This window comes from Protopterus annectens, chromosome 15.part0 (genome assembly GCF_019279795.1).
Source record: "Protopterus annectens isolate FY-2018-M chromosome 15.part0, PAN1.0, whole genome shotgun sequence".
Classification (NCBI taxonomy): Eukaryota; Metazoa; Chordata; order Ceratodontiformes; family Protopteridae; genus Protopterus; species Protopterus annectens.
Genome location: NC_056749.1, coordinates 479,848,608 through 479,875,774, shown reverse-complemented (window position 1 = coordinate 479,875,774; position 27,167 = coordinate 479,848,608). Strand labels below are relative to the sequence as shown.

The following is a 27,167-nucleotide window of genomic DNA, read 5'->3' as shown; positions in this document are numbered from 1 at the left end:
TCAGGATTTAGCACATGTGTCAATAATACACACACAGAGGGCCTTACTAAGATCTGCTGCAACTCCTGGAAGTCATAAAACAATTTCAAACCTCCAGCCTTCCAGAGTAGTAATTAGTTCATCTCAATGACAAATGTAGGAAGCTTCCTAGTACAGACTTTTTTGTCTTTGGCTGCATTAGGAACTTTAAGATACAATCTTTATGGCCTAAGCTAGGTAATTTCATTTCAAACTATTTTCAAAGTTTGATATTAACCTCTTCTCTTCCAGTGTCCTCTGTTAAAACATATACATTCAACAGTTACAATAATGCATGTATATTTCTTTTTCTATCCAGCAGGGCACACTGTTGTTACATTTTAACACAAGCAGCTTTACAAATCAGTTCGATATACAAGTAACATATAATTATTTACGCTGTGCTGGCATATGTTACACATCCACTGCCCTACTTCTCCTGATATAGCTGGCAATACCTCACATTGTCACAGTTAGAACAGGTATTTCTGATGCGTTTTGCTTTGCAGATGTGCAATAAATCCATCAGTGTGGGATCACAGGATGCCTTGTGGGCCAGGCACAGATTTCCTTGCAGTAGTCTACAGCAGACTAAGCAAAGGGATAGGGATTTGGATTAGAAGCATTCCACACAGGACTTGTTGTTTACTCCTTGTATTCTTTTTGTAAGGAGCCTTTGTAGTCTCTCAACCTGTTTCAAGGGCCTGGTCAGATACAAGCCATAGGATGCATTGTACTCAATGACTAGTCTGATGAGGGTCGTGTCACAAGATGTATTTCACTCAGTGACTGGTCTGATGAAAGTCGAGTACAGTGGAACAATGAACTTCTTGGTCCTGGAAGCCTCATAAGTTGTGCAACGTAGAATAATTTTCTCAACACATATATATGTTCCCACATTCCTAACCACTGGGTCTACCTTTAGGGGGTGTATTATCAATGTGGTAGCTTTAAGGGTTCCCATATTTCCACAGGATACTATTATGATTTTTTGCATTGAGATTTAGTCCATGGCTCTGGCACAAGTTGTTTGTCTGCATCAGGCTCTCTTGAAGGGTTTGTGTGTCTTTAGGGTATTCAACGACAATGCCTAGTTTGCACTCATCTGCACTTGGTCAGACAGAGGACCTACACATTTGCCTTGGCTTCAGAGAAGTAGATGCCAGAAAGGGGAGGCCCCAGCACCGATCCCTGTGGTACTCCACTAGTGATTAGCCTCTTGTGTCCTATCAGTGAGCCAGCTGACTATCCATCAGGTGACGTATGGGTTTATGCATAATTTTGTAAGTTTATCTACAATGCCTGACTCAGGTGTTGGTTTGAATGCCTTCACTAGGTTATAGTCTTCAGTCCCATGCAATTCTTTTTCACCTGTCATTCTACTATGATCTCTAGACCACTTATGCTGCCTTAGACTTCTCAATTGTCATGCACACGTCACATCCTCAGCCTCCACAGAACTCCACACGTTAAGACAGCTAGCCTCCATTTTAAACACCTCACATCCTGTGCCACCTCAGAACTTCCTGATTCAGACACCTCACATCCTTTGCCACCTCAGAACATACTAAGTTAGACAGCTAGCCTGCATTCTAAACATCTCACATCCTCTGACATCTCAGAACTCCCAGAATTAAACGGGTAGCCTATATTCTAAACACTTTACATCTCTCTCTCCTTCACTCTTTCCGTTTAGCTCTGTTGCTTATTTCATATACTTTGATGAAAAGGTCATTAAACAAGTGAGACATTAATAACATTTCAGAAGACCTCTCAAAGTTTAATATAGGGAATGGACAAAACAAACAATTTGTCAGACTAAGTAGTCATACAATTAACAGTACTGAACCATGTTAAGTATAAGTTTACCTTTTGTGCCTTCCAAAAATGTGATCTTTGTTAAAACTGTCTGTGATTTTAAATTATATGTATAATGGTTGAATTTGCACGATTCACTTTCAAATATTTTTTTTTGTTCAAGGCTATTAACATTTTTAAAAGAAAAGTAAATGTAACACCTCCCTCCCTTTCCTTGACTTTTATTGTTTTTGAAAAAGTGTGTTTAGAAGAATTTAAACATATTTAACGATGGAACCTAAAAATAGATTTTTCTAACTTAATCCAAGAATGTACAGCCTTGTTTCATTTAAGTCAATATTATGATTTAAGCATTATGACAAAGTGGCAGGATTAGTCATGAATGATACTTGAGAACATATTAACAGAATCAAATCTATACTTAACGGCAGTAGTAGTTTTCAGTGGGTAGACAGGCATTCAGTTAATCTTGCATATTAAATGTTGATTTGGAACTGATTCACTTAATACAGATGGGCACTAATAAAGTAGATGTATTACATACAGAAGCTATTAATACATGTGTGTGTGTGTTTGTGTGTGTGTGTGTGTGTGTGTGTGTGTGTGTGTGTGTGTGTGTGTGTGTGTGTGTGTGTACACACACACACACATATATATATATATATATATATATATATATATATATATATATACATATACATACATACATATACACACACACACATATATTTTTTTAATTTACAGTCAAGTCCCTTGCAACTCGATATGTTTTAGTATCCCCAAGATGCACAAAAATGAAGAGGACCCCCCCACCACCGTTAACACCTTAATAGCTTTCTCTGGATCCAAGACTGAATTCATTAGCATTTATTTAGATGAGACTTTTAATCAAACTGTCTTTAAATCAAAGGCTCTTTTGTATGACAGTTGCCTTTTTTTAGATTATTTAAGGGAACTTGAAAGGAAACCCGAGCATTCTTTTGGGACTATACATGTAGAGTTCATATACTCTTGTGTTCCTTCTGAGAAAATTACATAAATGTCATGAGATTTCTTAAAACATAAATTTAAAATATTCTAATGAAAAAGTAGAAATGTTTTACACTTTAACTGAAATAGTGGTATGCAACAATCTTTTTCATTTTAATAATGAGCTATTTCATGTAATATGAGGGGTATCAATGAGAGGAAACATGGCATCCTCATATGCTAAACTAATAATGACACTATGGCTGTGATGCCTTCTCTGTGGAGTTTGCATGATCTCCCTTTGTTCAGTTTTTTTTTCAGGTGCTCCAGTTTCCTACTTGATTTCCAAGACATGCAGTAGGTGGACGGGACACTCTGAAATGGTAATAGGTATGAGTCTGCATGTCTATGTGTGGTATGAAAGAACAAAAGAGGCAGGGCTAGCAAACATGTGGTGTGAACCTTGGCTCTAGAGGACTGTCACTCCTGAAGTGACACCGTGAGTCGATGTGCAAAAAATGGGAAAAGGAGGTTGTGGATGGATGGATGGATGCAAAATGAGTTTTTATACAATTGTAAATATATGGACAACTGTGGTTTTTAAACATGTTATTGATGACATTTTTGTTATGTGGCACTGCAAAAAAAATGTTTTTTTTACTTATTTGAATTTTACAACCTTTTAAGTCTTGCATTTATGGGGCTAAGATGATTCATTTTTAGATAGGTCTTCAGAAATCAACAAAAGTGGGAATTAGTTGAACTCTAAGATTTTTCAGAAACCCACAATTTGTGGATATGTATCTGCACAGTTCAAGTGGACACCCTACTTGTCTCAAAAAAGTGTTATAAGAGAGCAGGCAATAAGAATTTCAAGGATAACAAGTTCTGACACAATTTTTAATGAAGTATTGATAGTGTCAGAAAAAATAATTTTATATCAGAGGTTATGATTTTTACATTAGACAATAAATTAGCAATTAAATTAGACATGTTGTGGATGATACTTATAGGTTCATAGGTAGGTACTAGGCTATTGGCCCTAGGGCCTATACAAGCCTAGCCAAAAAGGTACCCTGGCTTTCGCCACCCGAGAAAATTATTTTCCTGTGCCCCTGTCAAGCAGAACTACAGAAGTGATCCCCGGGGTGAATTTCCTATTACCCAACCAATCATCAAGATTTTTCTTGAAGAGTGCTAATGAGGAGCTCTGTTTGACATAGATAGGTGGTCTGTTCCAGAGTATGGGAAGTCTCTGGGACAGGAATCTATCCCTCCAGCATGTTCTGTTTATTGTGGTGACAAGGTTTAGGTCCCTAGAGCGTGTAGCTCAGAGGGATTGGGATTTCTTTAAGTGGAGCATGTCCAACAGCTCTGGGTTTGACATAGCTTTGTATGTTAGGCAGAGATCGCCTCTGAGTAGGCGATATGCGACAGAGTAAAGCTGGAGTTTTTTGAGACGGTCTGCATAAGGCATCTGTTTGAGGCCAGTAATCCTCTTTGTGAGGTATTGTGGTGACAAGGTTTAGGTCCCTAGAGCGTGTAGCTCAGAGGGATTGGGATTTCTTTAAGTGGAGCATGTCCAACAGCTCTGGGTTTGACATAGCTTTGTATGTTAGGCAGAGATCGCCTCTGAGTAGGCGATATGCGACAGAGTAAAGCTGGAGTTTTTTGAGACGGTCTGCATAAGGCATCTGTTTGAGGCCAGTAATCCTCTTTGTGAGGTACTTTTGCGGCCTTTCCAGTTGTTGTAGATGTCTTGTGAGGTACATACCAAAAGGGGCATTGTACTCTATAATGGGTCTAATGAGCGATGAGTAGAGGGGAACAATGACCTCTTTTTTTCTGGATGAGAAACCTTTTGTGATGAGGTGTGCCATGTAGAAGGATTTCCTGACCACTGTGGCAATGTGATTATCAAAGGAGAGACTACTGTCCACCTGTGTCCCAAGGTCTCTTATCACACTTTCGGTGTTAAGTAGACTACTGCCTATGTGGTAGTTCATGGGTACAGAGTTTTTACCAAAGGGGATGACAATGCACTTTTTGGCATTGAGCTTGAGACCATGTCTTTGACACCAGGCATCTGTCTCAGTGAGGCCCTTTTGTAGGATGTCCACATCGTTAGGAGTTTCAATTATGGCTCCTAGTTTGCAGTCATCTGCAAATTTAGTTAGCCAAAGACCTTCTGTGTTAGCCTGTACTTTAGAGAAGTAGATACCAAACAGGAGAGGACCTAGGACTGAACCATGTGGTACTCCACTTGTCGCTGGTCTAAAGTCTGATTTGGAGTCTGCTACTTTCACGGTGTGGGTTCTTTCAGTAAGCCAGTTGGCAACCCATCTTGTGGCATAGGGATGTATACCTAGTTTAGTGAGTTTATCTATAATTCCAGAGTGGGGGATGGTGTTGAACGCCTTGGCGAGATCTAGATAGGCTGTGTGAACCACCTTATCCTCATCTATGGCTTTGGTGACTACTTCAAAGAAGTCTATCAGGTTTAGGAGACATGATCTGCCTTTTACAAACCCAAACTGTGTGGGGTCAAAAGTTTGGAGATCTCTAATGTCTTTGTTTATGAGTTCCATGATGATACGTTCCATGGCCTTGCAGATGAGGCTCGTCAGGCTTATGAGGCGGTAGTTCCCGGGGTCTGTTGTGGCCCCCCCTTTGTGGAGTGGGATAACTGTCGTGGTGCGCCATTCAATGGGCACAAAGCTTGAGGTGAGGCTATGATTGAACATGGTACTTAGGTGGGGTGCCAGTTCATTCTGTAGTTCATGTAGAAGGCAGCCTGGGATGTTGTCAGGTCACATGGATGCTGTGTTCTTGGCTTTGGAGAGCGAAGTTTTTACCTGTGCAGCCGTGATTACAGGAACTTTGCATTCTTCCGGTACAAAAATGGGCCCTTTAGGGGGTGAGAGGGGGGTAAAGTTAGCACTGAACCTATCTGCCAGGATGTTGGCAATATCAGTTGGTTCTGTATATTCAGTGTAATTGTGCAGTAACTCAGAGCAGATCTGACTGTTGCCATTGAGATTTTTGACATAGCTATAGAATGCTTTGTGGTTGTCTTTAGAATCAGTGGCAATTTTGTTTTCATAACTAGCTTTGGCGGATTTTATGAGGGGTCTCAGCTTCTTACTGAGGCTGATCAGGGAGTTCCTCCAATCGTGGGATTTTACTCTTTATTGCAACAGTTTCTTTCTTCTGTTGTAGAGTTTGTTTATGGCAGAAGACCACCAGATTGGCTTCCTTTTTTTGGAGGATAGCATCTTGGTTCTGTTAGGGATAGCACGATCCATGCACTCGTGTAAGTGCTTGTAAAGTGCATTTGTGTAGGATTCAGCAGTCGTACCTCTATTGTCCATCTGCATGGGTGTCGTGAAGTTTGCCACTTCTGTCTTAAGAAGCATGAAGTTGGCTTTGGAAAATTCTTTTACGGTTGTTTTCCTAATGGGGGGTGGGAGCGGGATGTGGATGTCTAGGGTGATTAGCTTGTGGTCGGATCTGACCAACGAGGAGCTGACCTCTGGTGTGGAACACCGGTCACCCATGTTGGTGATGACCAGGTCTAGGATATTGCTGCCCCTGGTGGGGGTGTGGATAAGTTGATCCAAAGCGTTGGAATTGATAATTTCCAGAAAACGTTGAGCAAAAGAGTTGATAAACGAGTAGTTTTCCCAGTTAATGGTAGGGTAGTTGAAATCACCCATTATTAGAGTGTTAGGTTGTACCTTAATATTTTCCAGTGTATCAAGAAAAGAGGAGTGGGAATCCTGGGGCATGGTGGGGGGTCTGTAGCAAGCTACAATCTGGATTGTGGTTTTGCCCAGAGTTAGTTGAACTTGGATAATCTTGGATGCATTATGCTGAGCAACTAGCTTGGAGGTGTGGATATCCTTAACGAATATGGACACGCCTCCACCTTTAGTGTTTCGGTCCGGGTTTGTTGGCCGAAAAGTGTGGTATGAATTATAGCCTGGTATTGCAGGGGTGCTCTCTAGAGCTTTGAACCAGGTCTCTGTCACTGCACAGATGTCAACGTTCTCCATTTTAAGGAGTGCCTCGAGTGAGTGCATTTTGAGGTTTAGACTTCTAGCATTGAGTAGCATTACCCTCAGATTTTGCTTGCTTGTACCTGTTACGGTGGTGAATTTGTCATTTGAACCTTGCCTAAAAAAGGCACTATAGGGGTGGCAAGAGCCTCTGCCAGTATCCGGAATCCCAAGGGTGACAGGTGCAGGCCATCTCTGGCAAAGCAGCGTGGTATGTCGATCATGTCATCCCAGGCAGACAGATACTGGATTCCCTTAGAATGACATCAGAATCTTAGCCAATTGTTAAAGTCAATCATTTTGTCCTTGTACTGTGGTGTCATTCTGGGTGATGGCAGGATGCTACTCAGAGCTAGGGTCATACCGGCCTGGGCTACAAGATCAGAGAGCTCCTCCATGTCTCTTTTCATGTAGTCCAGGGAGGTACGTCTCAAGTCATTCACACCAACATGGACAATGACAGAGTCATATTTGTACTTGTTGTGGAGTGACCTGAGAGCGTGCATTATGTGGTGGATCCTGGCACCTGACAGGCAGCTGACAGTAACTTTTTCCTTGTTTAGCCTGGTGAGCGGAACATCAGTGTGCCTGACTATAGAGTCACCTATGACTAGAGTGTTGGGTACATTATGCCTTATGGGCTGTAGTTGAGTGGCACACTGAGTATGTGGGCTATGTGTCATTTGGGTTCTGTTGGGGGGTGGAGGTTGCTTGCATTTCTGCTTTGGAGGTCTCTGTTGTTTGGGCAGATTAGTACTGAGAGCCTCTGCGAATGTAAGTGTGTGTTTTGTTGTTCTGTGTGTGTGTTTTGGTAGTGTAGGTTTTGAGGGACTATGTGATGAGTGTGGTGCCGTGCAAGTGTTTACCTTCTCCTCTTGACTGTCTAGGCCAATCTTTGGTGAAGAGAGCTTTGCTTCCAATTTGGCTATATAAGTGCATCTCTCACAGGTCGTAGTGTTGGGTTGTAGGAGGAGAGGGTTATCTGTGTACATGAGGCAATTGCTGCATTGTCCCAAGATGCCCAGATTCATCAGGTAGATAGGAGAAAACACCGGGAGCTGACCTTTAGACATGCCTGAATAGGTGCTTATTTATTAAGTACTAAAAGCTGTTTTTCTCTAGACAAGTGAGGAAAGTTGAGTGTTGTAGTAATTTGTAACTTATTTAGTGCTTACAATGAGTTACAGATGAGTGCTAAAACTAAAAAGCTGGCTAGTTGCAAGGGAAATTTTGAAAAACAGACTTTTTGGCGCCAGGAATATTTTAACCCCAGTTAAGTTTGGGGGGGGGGCTTAGGAGCTCACAAACAGTCCTGGACACAGCAAATCCATATCTGACCTGCCACAGGAAAGGAGGGAAACAAGCTTAGAGTTTTTTTTTTCCAGTGAAGTGGAAATGGAGAAAGCTGGAACAGAAGTTAATTCAACGTTAAGAATCTGAGTGAGTTGACCTTCACAAATGTTCTCTATTAGATTGTGTGACCTAATGACACTAGACTGGGAGGAGTGTCACAGATCAAATATACAGTATGGGCGAGCAACTGCAAAGCCACCAAGTATACTAGGGAGGGTTGGTGGGAAAAATTACAGTTCCTAGCTGTAGCCACTAAATGAAAGTTTTAAACAGATCAAGGAGCAGACTCGAGAATGCTTTTAACTGTAACAGTTAAATGTAAAATTACAGTTCCTAGCTGTAGCCACTAAATGAAAGTTTTAAACAGATAAAGAGTCTAACTGTAACAGACAAAAATGCACAGAAAAGTTTGGATAGTTGATTATTAAAAGAAGCTCCAGTTATTAAATAAAAAGGCATAGAGAGAAAAGGTATTATCTAGAATATCTTAAATGAAACAGTTAACTGCACAAGGTAGTAAGCAGGTTATTAATCACAACTGGAGAATAACTAATGGTAACCCAGAGATGGTTAAAAAGTATTGGTAATGCTTCTCTTTTTTATATAGACAGAAATTAGTAACTAGAATAAAATGCTAGAAAGTACAAATACAGCAACTAAAAATGAAAAAAGAGAAAGTAGTATGCACTTATGCCTGCAGCTTTTGCAAATCCAGTAGATTTATTAATACTGGAAAAGTGTAAAGTACTATGGATAAAGACTTTAGTCCTTAGGGCAGGCTTACTTGTAATTTACTTGTAAGCCTGCAAGAAGTTGCATAACTCTAACATGAATGACATACAGGAAAAAGGTTTGGAAACTGTCTGGAAGAATTTTAAAATATGTTAATACTATTAAAAACAAACAAACAATGTACTAATGCATTATAAAACCATTCTAATGAATGTAATAGTTTTAAAAAGTTGATACTTTTTACCGATTCTAAGCATGAAACTGGTTGGTAAGAATACTGATGCTTTATTGAAAAAGAAAAAGTTAAAGTTAATTTGGCAAATTAAGTTAGATACCATATTCCCTGCAGCTATTAATGAAGCTGTAAATATTATGTTTGTGTATTTTATACATACTTTGTACTTCAGCATGTTTTAATATGTACTCAGCTTACTATAATTATTAATTGGTAATTAAATGAAAGGTGGGGTTGTTAGTAAGTTATGGAAGTGCATGTACTCAGTAATGTACAACTTAAGATAAAAGTGTAAACAGACTAATCCTGCCTGGGTGGGCCCTAGAGTATTTTTTTTCTTCTTTTGGCATTATTTTACATACAAGTCAATTTATTTGCAGCTTTAGTGTTGCTGACTGGAAAATAATACCGGTCTACAAAGGTATTGCTGACAGGTGGTGGTGGCATTTTCATCATTAATAAAACAAGGAGAAGAGGGTCCAGGACAAATCGTTGGTGTATACCAAGAGAGAAGGTTTCTAAAAATCAGTAAATCAGAGGCTTGGTTTCCTGTCAGTATGGTAAAGTCTCTCAGGCCATGGCAAATCTTGATCCAGTTTACTGCACTGACTCTAAAGCCTAACGTCTTATAGTTTGATATGAGGGATATTTTGATTTACACATTCAAATGTCCTTTTGAAGTCTGGCTAAACATCTACACACACTCACGTATATATATATATATATATATATATATATATATATATATATATATACACACACACACACACACACACACACACACACACACACACGCACACACACACACACGCACACACACACACACACATATTCCTAGGTATAAATCCCTACGTCACAAGATAGGTTACCAACTGGCTCACTGACAGAACCCACACTGTAAAAGTTGCAGACTCCAAATCTGACCTCAAAGCAGTGACAAGTGGAGTACCACAGCATTCTGTCCTGGGACCTCTCCTGTTTGGTATCTACTTCTCTGAAGTACAGGCTAACACAGAAGACCTCTGGCTAACGATGTTTGCAGATGACTGCAAACTCGGAGCCATAGTCAAGTCCCCAAATGATGTGGACATCCTACAGAAGGGCCTCACTGAGACAGATGCCTGGTGTCAGAGCCATGGCCTCAAGCTCAATGCCAAAAAGTGCAGTGTCATCCCCTTTGGTAAAAACTCTGTACCCATAAACTACCACATAGGAAGCAATCTACTTAACACCGAATGCGTGATAAGAGACCTTGGGACCCAGGTGGACAGTAGTTTCTCCTTTAATAGTCACATCGCCACAGTAGTCAGGAAGTCCTTCTACGTGGCACACCTCATCATAAAAGGGTTCTCATCCAGGAAAAAAGAGGTCATTGTTCCCCTGTACTCGTCACTCTTTAGACCCATTATAGAGTACAACACCCCTTTTGGAATGTACCTCACAAGACATCTGCAGCACCTGGAAAGGCCACAGAAGTACCTCACAAAGAGGATTACTGGCCTCAAACAAATGCCCTACAATGACCGCCTCAAAAAACTCCAGTTTTACTACATAGCATATCGCCAACCCCGAGGTGATCTCTGCCTAACACATAAAGCTATGTCAAACCCAGAGCTGTTGGACATACTACACCTAAAAAAATCCCAATCCCTCTGAGCTGCATGCTCTAGGGACCTAAACCTTGCCACCACAATAAACAGGACAAGTTGGAAGGATAGATTCCAGTCCTAGAGACTTCCTATACTCTGGAACAAACTACCCATCTATGTCAAGCAAAGGTCTTCATTAGCACTCTTCAAGAAAAAATCTTAATGAGTGGATGGGAAATAGGAAATACATCCCGGGGGTCACTTCTGTGTCTCTGCTGGACAGTGGGACAGGAAAATAACTTTCTTGGGTGGTGTAAGCTATGGAACCTTGCTGGCTAGGCTTACGTAGGCCCTTGGGCCAATAGCCTAGAACCTACCTATGAACCTATGAGGTTTACAGTCTAAGTCACTATGACAATGTTGTCATGATGATTCTGGTACAGGTAACAGACGTTTATGGTTTTGCATGTACTGCGTACCTTCCGAGTCTATAAGATATTATCCTGGTTCAGGACATTTGCCAATAACTTGCCCTATGCTGTCAAAACCTTTTTTTGTTTGAAGTCTGACAGTTTCTCCTTCCCTTAATGGAAAAAGAATTTTGCTTGACTTGTCATATGATGACTTCTGGATTGAACGTTTCTTAAATAATTGAGCCTTGAAGGTTTTATTATTCTTGGCTTTAGGCTTTAGTAGATTGAAGTAATAGGTAGTGTAGTTTTTGTTTGCCTGGAAAGAAGTCGTTGAGCTGGAGAGCCGAGAACATCATCAAGAAGTACATTCCTAAGGTTAAGCATATTTAAGAAAATGTCTGAATGGTCATGTCTTGACCTTTCAAGTAGCTGTTTCGCACTCTGCACAGCTCATTCAGCTAGGCCATTCAACTGAGGATACTCAGGATGCTTGTAATATGTAGAAAGTCCCATTCTCTTGCACATTTCTGAAACAACTGGTTAGTAGATTGGAGTACCATTGTCAGAAATAACTTTGTGCTGACGACCATGGACTGAGAAATGATGTTTCAGCCTAGTGATAACAGTAGTAGATGTTAGATTAGGTAGTAGACCAATCTGAAACCAGTTCGAATAAGAGTCTACCAATATCAAGTAGTGTTGATTGTTCCATTCAAAGATATCAGTGGCTGTCGTTGACCAAGGTAGTTCAAGAACTGGATGTAGCTGAGGAGGTACTCTTTGCAAGTGCGGTCTATTACTATTGCATACTGAACAAGAAGAAAGTACTTTATCAAGGTCTTTCAGTAATGAAGGCCAAAATACTAATCCTCTCACTCGTCTTTTGGTGGATGTGGAACCTAGGTGACCATGATGCAAAATCTGGATATACTCATGTTGTAAGGAAACAGGAACAACAATTTTAGAACCTTTGAAAATAATGCCATCTTCCATCAACATTCCATCTCTGTAGGGAAAACAGGTTTGCACTTTGACACCATCCAACACTAAGGCAGTGATTGAGCTTTTGCAAAATCAGATCAGTCTGCCATTACATCAAAGTCAAAGTTCTCTGTATCAAGCTGTTCCATTATATTCCTGGGTGATCTGGATGAAGTATCAACCTGATAGAGTAGTTTGCCTTTCGTATAGACCATTTTGAAGTTATACTTTTGCAATTTGAGTATCATTCTTTGTAATCTTGCTGGAGCTGAAAGCATTGGCTTCTTTAGAATAATAACTAGCGGTTTGTGGTCAGTTTCATTCTTAATGGCTCAACCATAAATATAATCATGAAACTTAGAACAAGCAAATACTAATGCCAAAAGTTCTTTCTCAACTTCAGCATACTGCCTAGACGAAATTTTGAAACATCACAGGAAAGAGTAACTGGTTTGTTCACAACATAGTATCTTAATGTAGGTGGAGTGGCAATTTTCTGCTTGAGGTTTTCAAACGCCTTCTGGTGCTGTTCTAACCATGACCATGCACCATTTGTGTGCATTAGCTCTGTTAAAGATGCTGTCAACTGACTGAAGTCTGGTATAAACTTACCTAAATTGCTGACCATGCCTAAGAAATGCTGTAGAGCTTGAACATTGCCTGGTGCGGACATCTCAAGAGTTGTTGCCTGCTTGTTTGGGTCTGGTTTCAAGCCAGTACTGGTAAATAAATGATCTACATATGTAACTTCTGGAAGCCTGAATTTGCACTTCAGAGGATTGAGCTTTAAGTTTATTTCACTTACTCTGTCTAGAACTTTCTTTAGGTTTCTGTCATGCTCTGCTTCACCATCGCCTCCAACCAATAAATCATCTACTATTATGGCACAAGGATAACCCGAACAAATGTGCTCTATTGCACGCTGAAAGACTTCACTTGCAGAATTTATTCCAAATGGCATCCTTAGAAATCTGTACCTGCCAGAGTACCAAAAGTGGTTAATAATGAGGATTTGCAATCAAGCATCACTTGCCAAAATTAACTCTTTGCATCCAAGAGAGAAAAAACAGTGGCATTTGGTATTAGAGCTGCGTCCTCTTTGACTGTGCACATTGGATGATATGGTCTTTTCAATGCTTTGTTCAAATCTCTTGGGTCAATACATATTCTGATTTCATTTGAGCCTTTTTTGTGAGCTGCTACCATAGACGACAACCATTTAGTTGGTTCTGTAACTGGACAAATTACACCTTGCTGCGTCATTTTATCCAACTGAGTCTTAACTTTATCTTGCAAAGCTATCGGAACTCTTCTTGCTGGTTTGACTACTGGAGTGACCCTCTGGGTCTAACTTCATGGAATACACTACTAGACGTTTGCCCAACCTGTCATCGAAAACATCAGAATATTCTGAGAAAATGGCTTCAGAAAAATTAGAGCTAGGAGATGTACTTACGTGATTAACTTCTTTGGTTAAAAAAAAAGCAGATTCATTCTCAAACTGTCTTTGAGACCCAATAAAGACTGTACTGGTCTTCTGACTACATAGAATAACAAGCTGTAACAGTTCTTGACCAAATACGAAAACATCAGTGAGCCTTCGGTTTGAATCTCTTCACCTCCACAAACAACAAGTTTCGCACTACTGGCCACATTGAGTAGCTAATTAGTTCTCTCTTTAGCAAATGTGTCTGCTGACATAGCATTACACTTTGAACCAGTGTCTACTTTAAACTCTGTGGACTGTACAGAACACTTCATTCTTTGCCAATAAATGCACTGCATCAACTGTTTCACCAATTACTGATACATCATCCACATAAAAAGCTGACTGCTGTGTCTCTAATTGATCAACCTGATTTTTTGTGTGACCTTTCTTTACTACTGCATGAGGTTTACCCGATTTGCAAACTTTTTGGAAATGGTTCCATTTTGTACACTTGTGACATTGCTCACCAAAGACTAAGCATTTCTCTCTTTTAGACTCATGATTTGCATGGGCAGCCACAGTGGTGCAGCTGTTAGCATTGCTGCCTCACAGCAAGAGGTTCTCCGGTTTGATCCTCGGCTGGGGTGCCTTTTCTGTGGAGTCTGCATGTCCTCCCTGTGGTCACGTGGGTTTCCTCCGGGTGCTCCGGTTTCCTCCCACATTCCAAAGACATGCTGTAGGTGGATTGGACACTCTAAATTGGCCCTAGGTGTGAGTTAGTGTGTGTGTGTGTGTGTGTGTGTGTGTGTGTGTGTGTGTGTGTGTGTGTGTGTGTGTGTCTTCTGTGGAAGGTTGGGAGTCGGGCTGGCAACTCGACACCGTAAAACTCCACTGCCAATCATGAGCGGACAGGTGATCTGCTGTGATGACCCCTAACCAGGAAAAGCCGAAAGAAGAAGAACACTCATGATTTGCACCACAACTGCGACAGTTAACAATAAAGCTGGATTTGGGTTTTGCTGATTCATGCTTGTACTGTACTGAGCATGCTCCTTTAACTGAACTAGTCTTAAAACTTGCTGGAAAGCTTCATGGTTTCTTTGGTGAGCCAGCAGGGGTTGTGGCTGCCATGTGCTTAGTAGGCCTATTTCTGTTTGCCATGTGTTGCATGCTGTCTACATTTGCTCTAGAGCCTGCTGAAACCATACTCATCGCTTGCAAGCAGACTTTGTGTGCTTTTCTGTCACTTCATGGATTTAGCAAATTTCTATGGCTTTACTCAATGTTAAATCACTATCATGAAGCCATCTCTTTCTCACAGCAGCACTATTAATACCACACACGTGCCTGTCCTTTATTAACTCATCTTTAAAGTCACCAAACCAACACGTTTTAGCCTTGTTTCTCAGATCAGTTATATAAGCTGAAAAAGTTTCCCCGGTTTCTGATCTCTTGTGTAAAACAAATGCCTCTCAAATGTAATATTTGTCTGGGGTTACACATTTCTCTGAACTTGCACGTCAAACACTCGTGGTCTTCCCTTGACTCAGCCTGTACAACAATACGACAGTTTTCACCTTCTCCTTCATATACTGACGGTGCATACACAAATGTACACTCTCTTTCTACGGATTCTGACCCAGCTAAGTCTAACAAAATGAATTTCTTGGTGCATGCATCTTTATCTGAATAAGCTGCTTATAAAAAAGTATCGTACTCTCGCTCATATATCCTCCAATTCTTTGCCATATTCTAATCAAATATAAGTGGTAAGGGCTTTCGAAATCCGACTGCCATATTAACACATACCAGTGAAGGGTTTTGCAGATAAGCGCTAACACATTGACATATGCCAGAAATTTATGCCAGCACTTGTAACTTTCCTCAACAGCACAACGAGCCTCTGTATAACTGAACTTTGCAAAATAAGTTTCTCTTGGGCACTGTAATACTCTTGAAATTACTGTATTGCATGAAATCACCTCTTATCAGTATAACAAACACATCAAATAACTGCACAATGCAAGCCTCTGTGTAACCGGACTTTGCAAAATAAGTTGCTAGGGCAGCATAATGCTTTTGAACTTATTGTACTGCTAAAGTAATTTATCATCACTTTAAGAAGCACTTCAAATAACTATATGATGCGAATGAACCGGGCAGGAGAAGCTCAGAGTCAATAACATTTCAAAGTAATGGCACCTTGCAAATAAACTGTACACAAGACACTGAAACTTCCCCAAAATGGAGGCACCTTTCTAGGCAATTCTCTACAGTGCAAGGAACAATCTGTAATGTGGCACTTTGTGAATAGACACACCCAACACAAGAAACGTTTCGAAATGGCTATACTTTGACTGCACTTTACAAAATAGTCGCACTTTGCACCCAAATAACTCTTTGAAGTACATGCACAGTAATAGGCACACACTGTAAGCACTTTTACACACTTTGAGATACTTCAAATAACTCTATAGTTATGCCCTTGATACAATATGAAGTCATAGTTATGCCAAAACACAACACTTTGACAAAAAATATGCAGTTGCCTTGCTTTATTTACTCTTAATGTGCCCCTTTCTGCCCTTGTTATGTTCGTTTTCCTAGTCTAATCTCTTTTCATACCCATTATACTTTTCTTGTGCTCGTTTTATTCTAAACATGCCTATTTTACCTTAAACATACTTGTTTCACTTTTCTATTAATTGTTTCATGAAGCACTTTTACTTAAACATTTCCCTTAGTTAATAAGCCTTTTGTGCCCCCCGCTTCTTTAATAATGTGTTTTGTGCCCTTGTATTGCCCCGTTTTGTCCTTTTATAAAACAAGTAGTTTGTGTGTATTCTCGCTACCATTGCTTCTTTTCTGACTCATTTTCGTGCTTGTTTTTCTTAGTTTACCTTCACCAACATCTCTGCACCTCATGGCTCTGAATCTTATTCTCTGTGATCCTGGTTCTGACACCATGTCGCTCTCCTGCTCTGGACACAATAGAAAAGTCTTTGTGGGTTCTGTTTAAGTGGCTTTATTTTATACTCCCTGGCTGCATTCTCAAAATGGCACTAGGTATGGCCCGTGCTTGATATTTATATGTGCACTCAGTCTCTGACGTGCTACTTAAAGATACAGCACATAAGTGTAGATCAGAGAGCACATGCTATCTTCCTTCAGATACACATGAAATAAACACAATGAAGACTATTGAACCAGAACCAATCCCTGCAGTATCCCACTAGTGACTTCTGTTATTCCTAGCAATCATCCTGCTAATTGTAACGTACAGTATCCCGTCCTGAAAACAAGCTGCAACCAAGTTCCTCAAACTGAGAACTAACATAATCCCCTACCACTTTATTAGCAGCTACCTATTTGAGGCCAAGTCAAAGGTCTTGCTGAAATTTAGGAAGATCGTGTTTACTTATAATCCTCAGTCAGGTTCTCTTAATAGTCCCTGTAAACCTGGATCAAGTTCAAGCTATCAACTCTTGGTAATTAACTCATTCTGGATGCTGCCTTCAAGTACGGCAATAAACTTCTACCTCAGGATTTTCTCAACTGGAGGGGTTTAAACAATTGCTTAAAAAAGTGAAATGGTGACATTCTGGGTGTACACCCATATTACATGTAGAACAACCAAGCCACATCATAAATAATGCCTTTGTGCCATTTGCACTTTTAGCACACTCAGACTGAAACATTTCAGGCATTCCAACATTTCAGGCATTCCACACATCTGCACCACTATTCCCCACAACTTTCAACCTGCTACCCCAGGTATCAGGGACACAATTGAAAATAATCAATGGTACTTTTAAACATTCTTACTACTCGGACCAAACATTGGTCATTTATATTAATGTAAATTTCTTGAAAATGGTAAGGCTTTAGCTGTAATGCCCGGTACTATTCGCTTACTGCAATCACCACTTAAAATCTCCAACACAACGTTTTTAAGACAGAGTACAGACATGAGCAAAATCGGGAAGATATGAGATATATGACCCAATGAGTTCCCTGTATTTTTAATACAAGATAATCAGATTTAGACCACCTGACATAGGACAACCAAGAATGATTATTAAAATATTAGTACAGTACTATTAACTTCAGAAGTTGGCAGAATAAGAGAATGTGAATATACATGTATATTAAAAAGTAAACGAAGTCTATACTCCTAATTATTGTCATTGTATATTAACTGTAATCCAACCACTTTTTCTCCCGAAATCGTCAGTTTTAGGAGGGACACAGCAAATCTCAGAAGTAAAAATCAGGGATAGTTAAGAGGTATGCCACCTGGAAACAAGTTGTAGAGCGTCAACAACACTTGGAATAAATACGCACAGTAATCCTTGCACTGCTGACTTTAACATGCAAATGTAAGCCTGGTTGTAAAAGAAGATAAAGAACTGCTCTTACTTGATCTTTTTTGAAAGCTAATGACTTATCTGCAAGTATTTGATTTTTCAGTTGTTCCAGATTTCCTATGTAAGCCAAGTTGCAAATTTCCAAGTTAGACACTGAAGGATCCATGCTTATTTACTTGTTATTACTGTTGGAATGCAAAGAGATGCAAAATACCAATCAGAAGATAACCAGCCACCAGTCTACCCGACTAGCCAATCAGAGAGAACTATCCGTTTACGTCACTGCCAGATAGCCCGGTGGGTGTTGTATTTTCCCTGACCGCTACGTGCTACTGTGAATAGAAAAAGATACTTTCTTGAAAAACTACTGCTTCCAAAAATTGGGTTGTTTGTTTACAGAAGGAAGATTTCGTCACCAGATGGTCTCGGGATTGTAGTTCTGAAACTGTGTACTTGAAATTAGAAAGAGTACGCAGTAGACTATAGTTCCCAGAAGGCGGCGCGGTGTGGTATTATCTTTTTCACTTATACCCCATGACAGATAAGAGGATGGAGGCAGGTAGGAGCAGGAATTGAAATAAGAGTTGGTGAAATGGGGGAGTCCATGAAACGTGCCTGTAAGAAAGGTTTGCTATATTTTTACATACGTGTAACTGACTGCATTATAAAACTTTAGATCAGATGCTAAGGAAGTCCTATTAACACACTTCTTTGTTTCCGCGGGCCAGCATTTTTAACTCTGTAATTGTCTGTACGGTGGACACAAGGAAGTTAAGGATAAACAGTAACAGCAGATTTGTTGAGAAGTTTTGATCAGCTCATTTTGTTAAAATCATGACGCTTTTTCTCAAACTTTGCACGCGTGGAGTTAAGTTATACGTCGCACAGTAAGTTTCTATCTTGGTTTTCTCGTAAAGTGTATTTTGATTTTTTTTGTGTTAGTCGTTTCTTAAGTTTACGACATGGAACATGTGTAGTCTGCACAATTCATATTTGTTTAGATCGCCATTTCTGATATTTAAAGACTGAGACGCCTTTGTAAATTATTCTTGCTGCTAAGAGAGTTAGTTACATTGAGATCGTGAAAGCTGCTGCAGCTGTTCATCGCGAAAGTGGTAGCCTTGGATCTGAGTGTAGAAACCTGCATACATGGACCTTGTAGCTAGAAATCTATATGGAATTTAGAGCCATACTGTACTGACAGCCTCTGTCATGTTATTAGTGGAGAGTTTGGGCACAGTGTACATATCCACTCCCAAAAAGACCAAAATGTTGATATTTAAACAAAACAAATCTACCACATTACCCAACCCATTTAATTTTGTGTCCAGGGATGGGACTATCATCTCCCCAGACACTTCTATACAGTTAGGTGTGAGACCATTGATAACAATCTCAAGTTTGATCAGTATATAAATGAAACCATCAAAGACATCCACAAAAATGGTCAACAAATGTAAAACTGGGCAGTCTATACAAAAATAAACCATTTCTAACCCAACCTACCAGCATAACTATTGTTCAAACTTCCCTCCTTTCCACACTATTCTATGCCTCACCCATTTTCACCAACCTACCCAAAACAGAAATTGCCAAGAAATTGCCAAATTTGCTACAAGTAACCCCTACCGACCCCACCACTGTCGTTCCCTAAAACAACTTGAATGGCTTGAATCCCCTAATCTCGTAACCTTCCATCAGCTTTCCTTCATCCACAAACTCCTACTACTCCGTGATAAAACTCCAACACTGGCCAAGCTACTCGAACTACAGACTAATCCTAGACAACTTTGCTGTAGTGATAAAAAGCTGATCAAGGTCACCAAAAGCAATAACACAGTAGGGGACTCTCTCTTCCCTAATTACATAAGTAAAATTTGAAACATTCTACCTTTTGCTATTACCTCAGCAGACTCAAATGGTACATTTAAAAGACTCCTCAAAGAACATCTAAACTCACATGGATATGCTCATGCTCCTCACCAGACTGACCTCCCCGACTATACCCTCCCTCTTCCCCTTTCTCTTGCTCCCTGTCTCAGTTATTTTATTTTATTTATTTAACTTTTGAGGGTTATTCTGATGTTTATGCCAAAAAATAGTAAATTTTCTTATTCAGTATGATGGCTTTATGGCTTTTAGACTCTTTTCTAAGTTTGATTGATATCATCTGTAGTTAGGGGTAGTCATTTATCCTTAACCTCACACTGTCTCTGTGCTATTTTGTTTTGTGTCTGTTGTTGAAGCCAGGGCTAGGGGTTTTTTTAATTCTTACTAAGCCGCTTAGGCGAGCGAAGGAAGTATAGTAAGGACGAATTGTTAATGAATGACATTCGTGCCATATCAAGGGAAGGAACTTGGTCCAGCAGTTACATGATTTATTTGAGTTGAAGTTTAGTTGGGTCAAAGTTTTTTTTTTCTGATAGACCTATAAATATAAAGCTTTGTACAATTAATTTTTGGTTCCTCATGATGTGTGTGAGCAGGCATCAATAAGATCATTGTGGGAGTCCAGACATATACATAGTGGGATGATTGACTGTCAGAGTATCCTAGTATATATACTCTTTTGTTTACTTGCCCCGTACGCGGTGGCTGGTAGATGATATGCATCTGGGAGAGAACAGGGGCAGGCTAACAGGGATGTGGGGTTGGACTTGTGCTGTGTGATTGGTTCCAGACAATAATATTAACATCGCCTTGCGACATCCAACGTAGAAGGGTAGAAGGTTGGTCATCATTGTTCCTTAGGAATATAGTGGTTTTCTTAGGGAGGTTCCCAGGGGAATGATTTTGACACCCAGGTTAATTAGCTAGTATTTTTTTAGCCTGCTAGTTAGAGTTTTCAGTATTGGGGATGTTGACCCGGTGTATATAAATAGGATATTCCATTCTATAAGTGGTGCTATTATATAAGACTTGCTATTCATATTTTACTCTATCTGCCCAGGATCTTATTGTCTTTGGTGGAGGCAGGATCTCATGTTGTAGATGGCTATTGTTGGTCGGAGTTATGTTTCAGATAGGATGCATCCTGTTGGGGAGGTATGCTGTACAGCATGGCAGGCTAGGTATCTTATTGCTGAGGCTTGAATAAGCTAGGTGGTATATTAGGAGGGAGTTGACCAAATGGTGGGAGAGGAGTAAATAGATTTGAGTTAAGGTTGCCTTTTGATGGTGTGTGATGTCCCATCTTGTTTCTTATTTTCGTTAGTTGCTTTGTAGTTTGATTTTTTGAATAGTAGTTTTAGTTTTTATTTGGGTTTTAATTTGATTTATTTTTGTTTTGTTTTAGAAGTAAGTGTTTGGAGTTCCGTATTTTGGGGGGGTCTGTCATATTTGGTTCCAGAAAACCTACTGTATGGGGGTATTTTTTGCAGCATTTCGGATAAGGCAAAAGAGTGACCGGGAGAGAGAGATTGTTATAATTAAGAATATATTATAGATATATTAGTAAGATAAGAGGAAGGAAAAGATAACTATTTTATAGACATGTTGGCATGTCACTGGTGGCGGGGTGCTCAGATTAATAGAAGTGGTAGAACAGGTAAAGTAGGGTTAGGAAATTGATGAGGAAGTTGTAGGTTGTGGAGGAATAAGGGGCAGGGGAGGGGGAGTTGTGGACACAGTGGGGCGGGTGATGGTCCCAGTTTCCATGTCCTATGAGTGGGGCTCAGAGGGATAGTGTAAGTGAGCTGATTATGAGCCCAGGTCCCAGTTTTTCAGTGTATGAGGGGGTAAATAGTCTGATAAAATGTTCAATACAATTCAACATAAATAGATTTAAATTCACATAAACAGTATACAGTCAGAAATGTCTAATACAACAACATAAATAGACATTTTCACAGTTTTACAAACACTCTGCATTGAGAGACAAGAGACCTTCATGGGCCCATTGTCTAGGAGGTGTATTTACAAATGGTGCCTGCCACAGGTGTATTTAGGTACTAATGATTGTCTTAAGGTAACAACAGAAGGGAGGAGAATAAGGTGTGAGCAGGTACAAATGAGCATCATTGAAGACAGCCTGCTCAAGACAAGTAAATGTTAAGAACAATCACAGGTGAAAACCAGGATAACCTTGTCAGTAGGCTGCTTACTTTCAGGTGGAATAAACCAAATAACAGTATATCAGTAGGTTGCTGTAGAGCACAACAAACAGAACAAAACACACAGTATTGTTGATCAAGTTATTGATACTATTTGTGTGTGTGTGGAATAATGTGTGTGTGGAAGGGGCTACATGGTGTGTGTGTGTGTGTGTGTGTGTGTGTGTGTGTGTGTGTATATGGGAGCACAGTGCTCAAGCACACTGTAATGAAGATTGGCAGAACAGTTAGACACTTATATTTATTTAAGTTTGATGACCAGGGAAGTCCACTGGGCCAAGAAGAGCCCGTTTTCTGTGAAGGCCCGGGGAGAAAAGCTCCACAATAATTGCAAGTTACATTTCACATGTTACAAAATGACATAGTTCATACAGCTAATTAAACACTTACAAATAAGCTGCATGAAATTTGCAATTGGCTTGTCACAATGTTACAAAAATGAAAGACATATAATTTAGTACAGAAATGTTTGCATAAAGTGAATATTTTTGTTATAAACTCAATTGTAGGTTTAACATTTCAAAATATGTAGCTATTAGCCATTAGTAGGTTAGGAAAATAGTAAGCCACAGTGGTTCAGCGGTAGCATTGTTGCCTCACAGCAAGAGGTTCTCCCGTTCTATTCTCAGCTGGAGCGCCCTCTGTGTGGAGTCTGCATGTCCTCCCCATGGCCGAGTGGTGTTCAAAAGACATGTGTGAATGGGCTTGCCTTCGCTGAAGGTTGGGCGTCGAGCTGGTACCTCGGCACTGTAAAAATCTACTGCCAATCGTTAGTGGACCGGAGTTCCGCTGTGGCGACCCCTAACCGGGAAAAGCTGAAATAAAAACAACAACAAGTAGGTAAGGAAAATATTATGCAAGGAGAGGGTAATAATATTTTTGAGACTGGAGAGTATAGTACAATAGATGTTAGAGAGAAAATTAGTTTTTGATAGGGGTGGAATTGTTTTGGGTGGTATGAAGTAATAGTAGAGGTAGTTGGATGAGTCCTTGCAAGGTGGATTGGGGGGGTAAGTTTGAGCATGACAAGGGCATTCCCATTTGGAAGAAAGATGAGATAGTAGCTGAGATTTGAAATTTGTATGGTTAGGTAGGTTGCGTAGGTGTGCGGGGAGAGTTCCACTGTTTAGCTTAGGAGTGGGACGGCAGTAGATGGCCAGGAGGTCGTGCAGGTTTGTGGACCTGAAGGAGATTTTGTTTTTTGGATCTGAGTGGGCTGTTGGGAATGTAAGGTTTTAAGAAAGTAGCGAGAGCTGGGCAGTTGGCAGGTTTAAAGATGAGCTTGTGGGCAATGGTGAGTTGCAGGTAACTGAAGTAATTGGGTAGTTCAAGCCAGTTGAGGGTGAGGCGGAAGTGGCAGTGGTGGGATGAGTTTTTTTAATTGGTTGCAAATTTGGAGATATTGTGGTAGCAGGATTCAAGTTTGGACCGAAGGCCAAGATGGAGATTGGTGAAAAGAGGGGCACCATACATAAGGGAGGGGAGTAGGAAGGTGGATGCAAGAGTTTGAAATGGGTAAAGGGGCTTAGGAACCATTTGTGCCTATAGAGGAGACCTAACTTTTGGTGGATTTTCTTGATTGCAGAGCAGATGTGGGTGTCAAATTATAGTTCTTCATCAATAATGATGCCAAGAAGCTTGGAGTTGGGAAAGATTTCAAGGAGTGTGTTGTTTTGGCTCTGTATGGTGAATATGGATTTGTCGATGGAGTTTTTTGTAGGGGAAAAAACATTAGTTTGGTTTTATTTACATTTAGTGCCAGATGGTTAGACTGCATCCAGGTTTCTGTTTTGGAGAAGGCTAGTTGGGTTTTTGCTAGGAGCTCGGAGGGGGAGAAGGCTGAGCAGATGATCATCTGCATTTTGTATGATAAATGAGTCTGGGATGGATTGGTGAAAGTTGTTAATGAATAGGTTGAAGAGAAGAGGGCCAAGAGCAGAACCTTGTGGGACACCTGTGGGTGTGGGAAGGAAGGGGGAGGTTGAAGTGTTCCATTGGACAGCTTGTTGGCAGTTGGACAAGTAGCTGGAAAACCAAGCAATGGTGGTGGGAGAGAGGTGTAGTGTGGAGAGTTGGAATATAAGTAGGGTGTGTGAGATGGTCTCAACGGCCTTTGATCTACGAATAGTGTGGATACGAACTTGCCTGAGTCGTGTTCGAGGTTTATGGTTTCAAGAAAGAAAAGAAGGGCAGTCATAGTGCTGTGGCCAGGGTGGAAGCCGTGTTGGGTAGGGGAGAGGAGACTTAGTGTTAGGTTTGCCATGAGTTGTGCTTGTATTGTTTTCTCTAGTATTTTAGAAAGAGGGGAAAAGATGGCAATAGGCCTGAAGTTGGTGGTATCAGTATTTTTGCCACCTTTCTGGAGGGGGATGATGTAAGCATGGCCCCAGATAGAAGGGACATATGATTCTTGTATGGATCTATTTATAAGACTAGAGATGGGATAGGCAATGCTGTCTGCAGATTGTTTGAGGAAGGTGGGTGGAAGGTTGTCTGGTACATTGTGACAGGGTTTGAGTTTGAGGAGAAGTCTTTTTATAGTGCTTGTGGGGATGGGCTTGAGGCAGAAGTATGTGTAGGAAAGTTGATGATTGGGGTGGTGGTGGAGGAGGGGGTGGTGAAGGAGGCTGATAGTTTAGCTATGCAGTCTATGAAGAATGAGTTGAACTGTCTGGCTCCTTCAAGGTTGGAGAGGTTGGGGTCTGGGCAGGGGTTTTCTTTGTTGCCAGTATGCAGCATTGATGAAATAGAGTCCCAGAATGTTTTAGGATTTATTGAGTGCAAGGACTGGAGTTTGGAGTAGTGGGCTTTGCGATCTTTAATTATTAGTTTTTTGTGGAGTTTCTTAGTTGCTTATACTCTAGGAGGGTGTTAGGGTTTTTATGTTTTTGATATTGTTTCCATTTTTTATCCCTTTGGTGCAAGGCTAGTTTAGTATCTTTTGATAACCATGGGCAAGGATTGGTTTTGATGCATTTGGTTTGAGAGAGGGCTTGCTGATTGAGAAGGGGTAGGAATGAGTGGTTAAAGTAGGAAACTGCATCATCTAGAGGACAGGTTTTTAGAGGGGACCAGTCAGTATGCTTTAAGCAATCCGAGAAAGTTAGAGGGTTGAAAGAGGAGAGGTTGCGGGTTTGGATGTAGTGGTGGTGTTTATGCAGTAGAGATGGGAGACTGTCGGCGAAGGCTGGTAGGTGATCACTGAGAGGATCAGGTAATGTTCCAGCTTTGGTGATAAGGTTTGGGTGAGTTGTTAGGATCCAGTCAGTGATTGTACCAGAGGTACCATCTTTATTTGGTCTGGTTAGAGACTGTATTAGTTGGGAGAAGTTATAGAGGTTGATTGTGTGGGACGGGGTGTCAGAGTTTATAGTATTCCAGTTGATGTTGGTATCACCGAGTGTATATAGGTTTCATTTTTTATATTGGAGGAGAACCAGGACCGGATGTTTTCAAGAGTTTTGATATTATCACCAGGGGGAATGTAGAGGGCAGCGATACATATGGACTTGTGGTTCTTTATTTTTAGTAAACCTATTATAATTTCAGCATTGGCAAATATTGGTATTTTATTGTAATAGGGAGTTATGCCATGGGAGGTGGGGTAGATTATTGCTACTCCACCTCCATTCGCAATGACAGAGCCCACAAAAAAGATTTGGAAACCTGGTGGTAGGATTTTACTATCTTTTATATAGGTTTTCAGCTAGGTTTCAGAAACTGCTCTGTCATGGTGGTTATGGGAGAGCCAGGCATGGAGGTTAGGGTTTTTGTTTTTTAGGCTTTGTGCATTGTGTTTTGAGGCAAATGGACTTTGAGTTTGTGGGTTGAGTGGAGGGTTTGGCAAGATTGATGTTAGAGATGGATACGGGGTTGGGGTGGATGTTGCTGGTTAGTGAGAGAAGGATGTGGTGGAGTAGAAGAATGAGGCAGTGTGCTGGACAAGGGTAGCTTGGGTTGTGTGACAGTAGTGATTTTCTGGTACCACATTTTAGAGGGTAGTATGGGGGTGGGTGGGTTGGGAACAGTTTTGGTTTGAAAAAATAGATTGGGTTAGAGGTAAAGAGTTCATGTGAGCTGGATGAGTAGGATGGGAAGTGACATTGATGGTAAGATGCAGTGGATTGTGTGTGAGAGTTAAGGCAAGGATTGGGAAAAAGTTTGAGATAGGTAAGATGAGAGCGAGAGAGTAGTAGAACAAATGGGGATATAGGGAAAGATGTTATGTAGAGCATTGTAGGAGGGGTGGATGTTTTGGGGTGATGTAGATCTACAGGTAGGTGGGCTTTAGCTTAGGTGTATTGTGATTGGAGAGGTGTTGGGTGGGGAGGAGTCAGGGGATGTATAAAAGTACAAGTAGTGGGGGGGCAGTTATACCATTAAGAGGAACTGCTGCTTTTTAACTACTAACTTCTTCTCAGTGTCATCTCTGCATCTGGCCCCTTAGCCAGTACCTATACAGACAGTGAAACTAAAACGCTGCAAGGACACTCTTTTAATTTTCTATCTTTCTACATCTTTGCACCTGCTTTTTCCTTGCTCTCTTACTTAATATTTATATCCTAGCACTTGTCTCTGTTTCACTTGCTACTATACACCTGACTATGTTTAACTTGTACACATTTCAACTGTATAAAGTAAAAATAATGCAACTTCTAGACACAAAGTTAACCCATGTATCTTATTCTGCATTTCCTCTCACTTATGTATTATCTTATCCAATTCTAAAATTGTAAAAGATGTCCACATTTTATGTAACTGTGTTAATTCTAAGGTTTGTATTACCTATGTAAATTGGCAGACTTCTGTATACTCTTAATATTTGCTTGTAATTTGATCTGTGAAGCTTTTCTCCCCTGGTCTCCTCTGAAGATGAACATGCATCCAGTCGGACTTTCCCAATCAACAAATGTAAAATAAATAAATGTCTAATGGAAACCTGTGATTCCAGTCCATGCTACTAACCACTAGTGTTTATTTGTTAATGACTTTATGTATTTGTCATTTATTCGGATCAGTTTACAGTCAATGAATACGTCATTCAACTTTTCTGTGTTTATTAGCCTTACATTTTTAAAGTAGGAACTGGGTAG

General features: G+C 40.4%; 2 protein-coding genes across 2 annotated transcripts in view; one reads left to right on the top strand and one right to left on the bottom strand.

The window, feature by feature from the left end:
- Nucleotides 1-18,200, bottom strand: part of PSMD10 (proteasome 26S subunit, non-ATPase 10) — a 56,189-nt gene extending 37,989 nt beyond the window's left edge. Inside the window, exon 1 of the mRNA XM_044057210.1 lies at nt 18,015-18,200. Coding sequence (XP_043913145.1) covers nt 18,015-18,128 — 114 coding nt within the window. The 5' untranslated portion in view covers nt 18,129-18,200. The remainder of the gene's footprint in view (nt 1-18,014) is intronic.
- Nucleotides 18,201-18,451: 251 nt separating this feature from the next.
- ATG4A (autophagy related 4A cysteine peptidase) overlaps nt 18,452-27,167 on the top strand; it is a gene marked incomplete in the record, with an annotated part of 835,516 nt that continues 826,800 nt past the window's right edge. Inside the window, 1 exon segment of the mRNA XM_044057209.1 lies at nt 18,452-18,579. Coding sequence (XP_043913144.1) covers nt 18,555-18,579 — 25 coding nt within the window.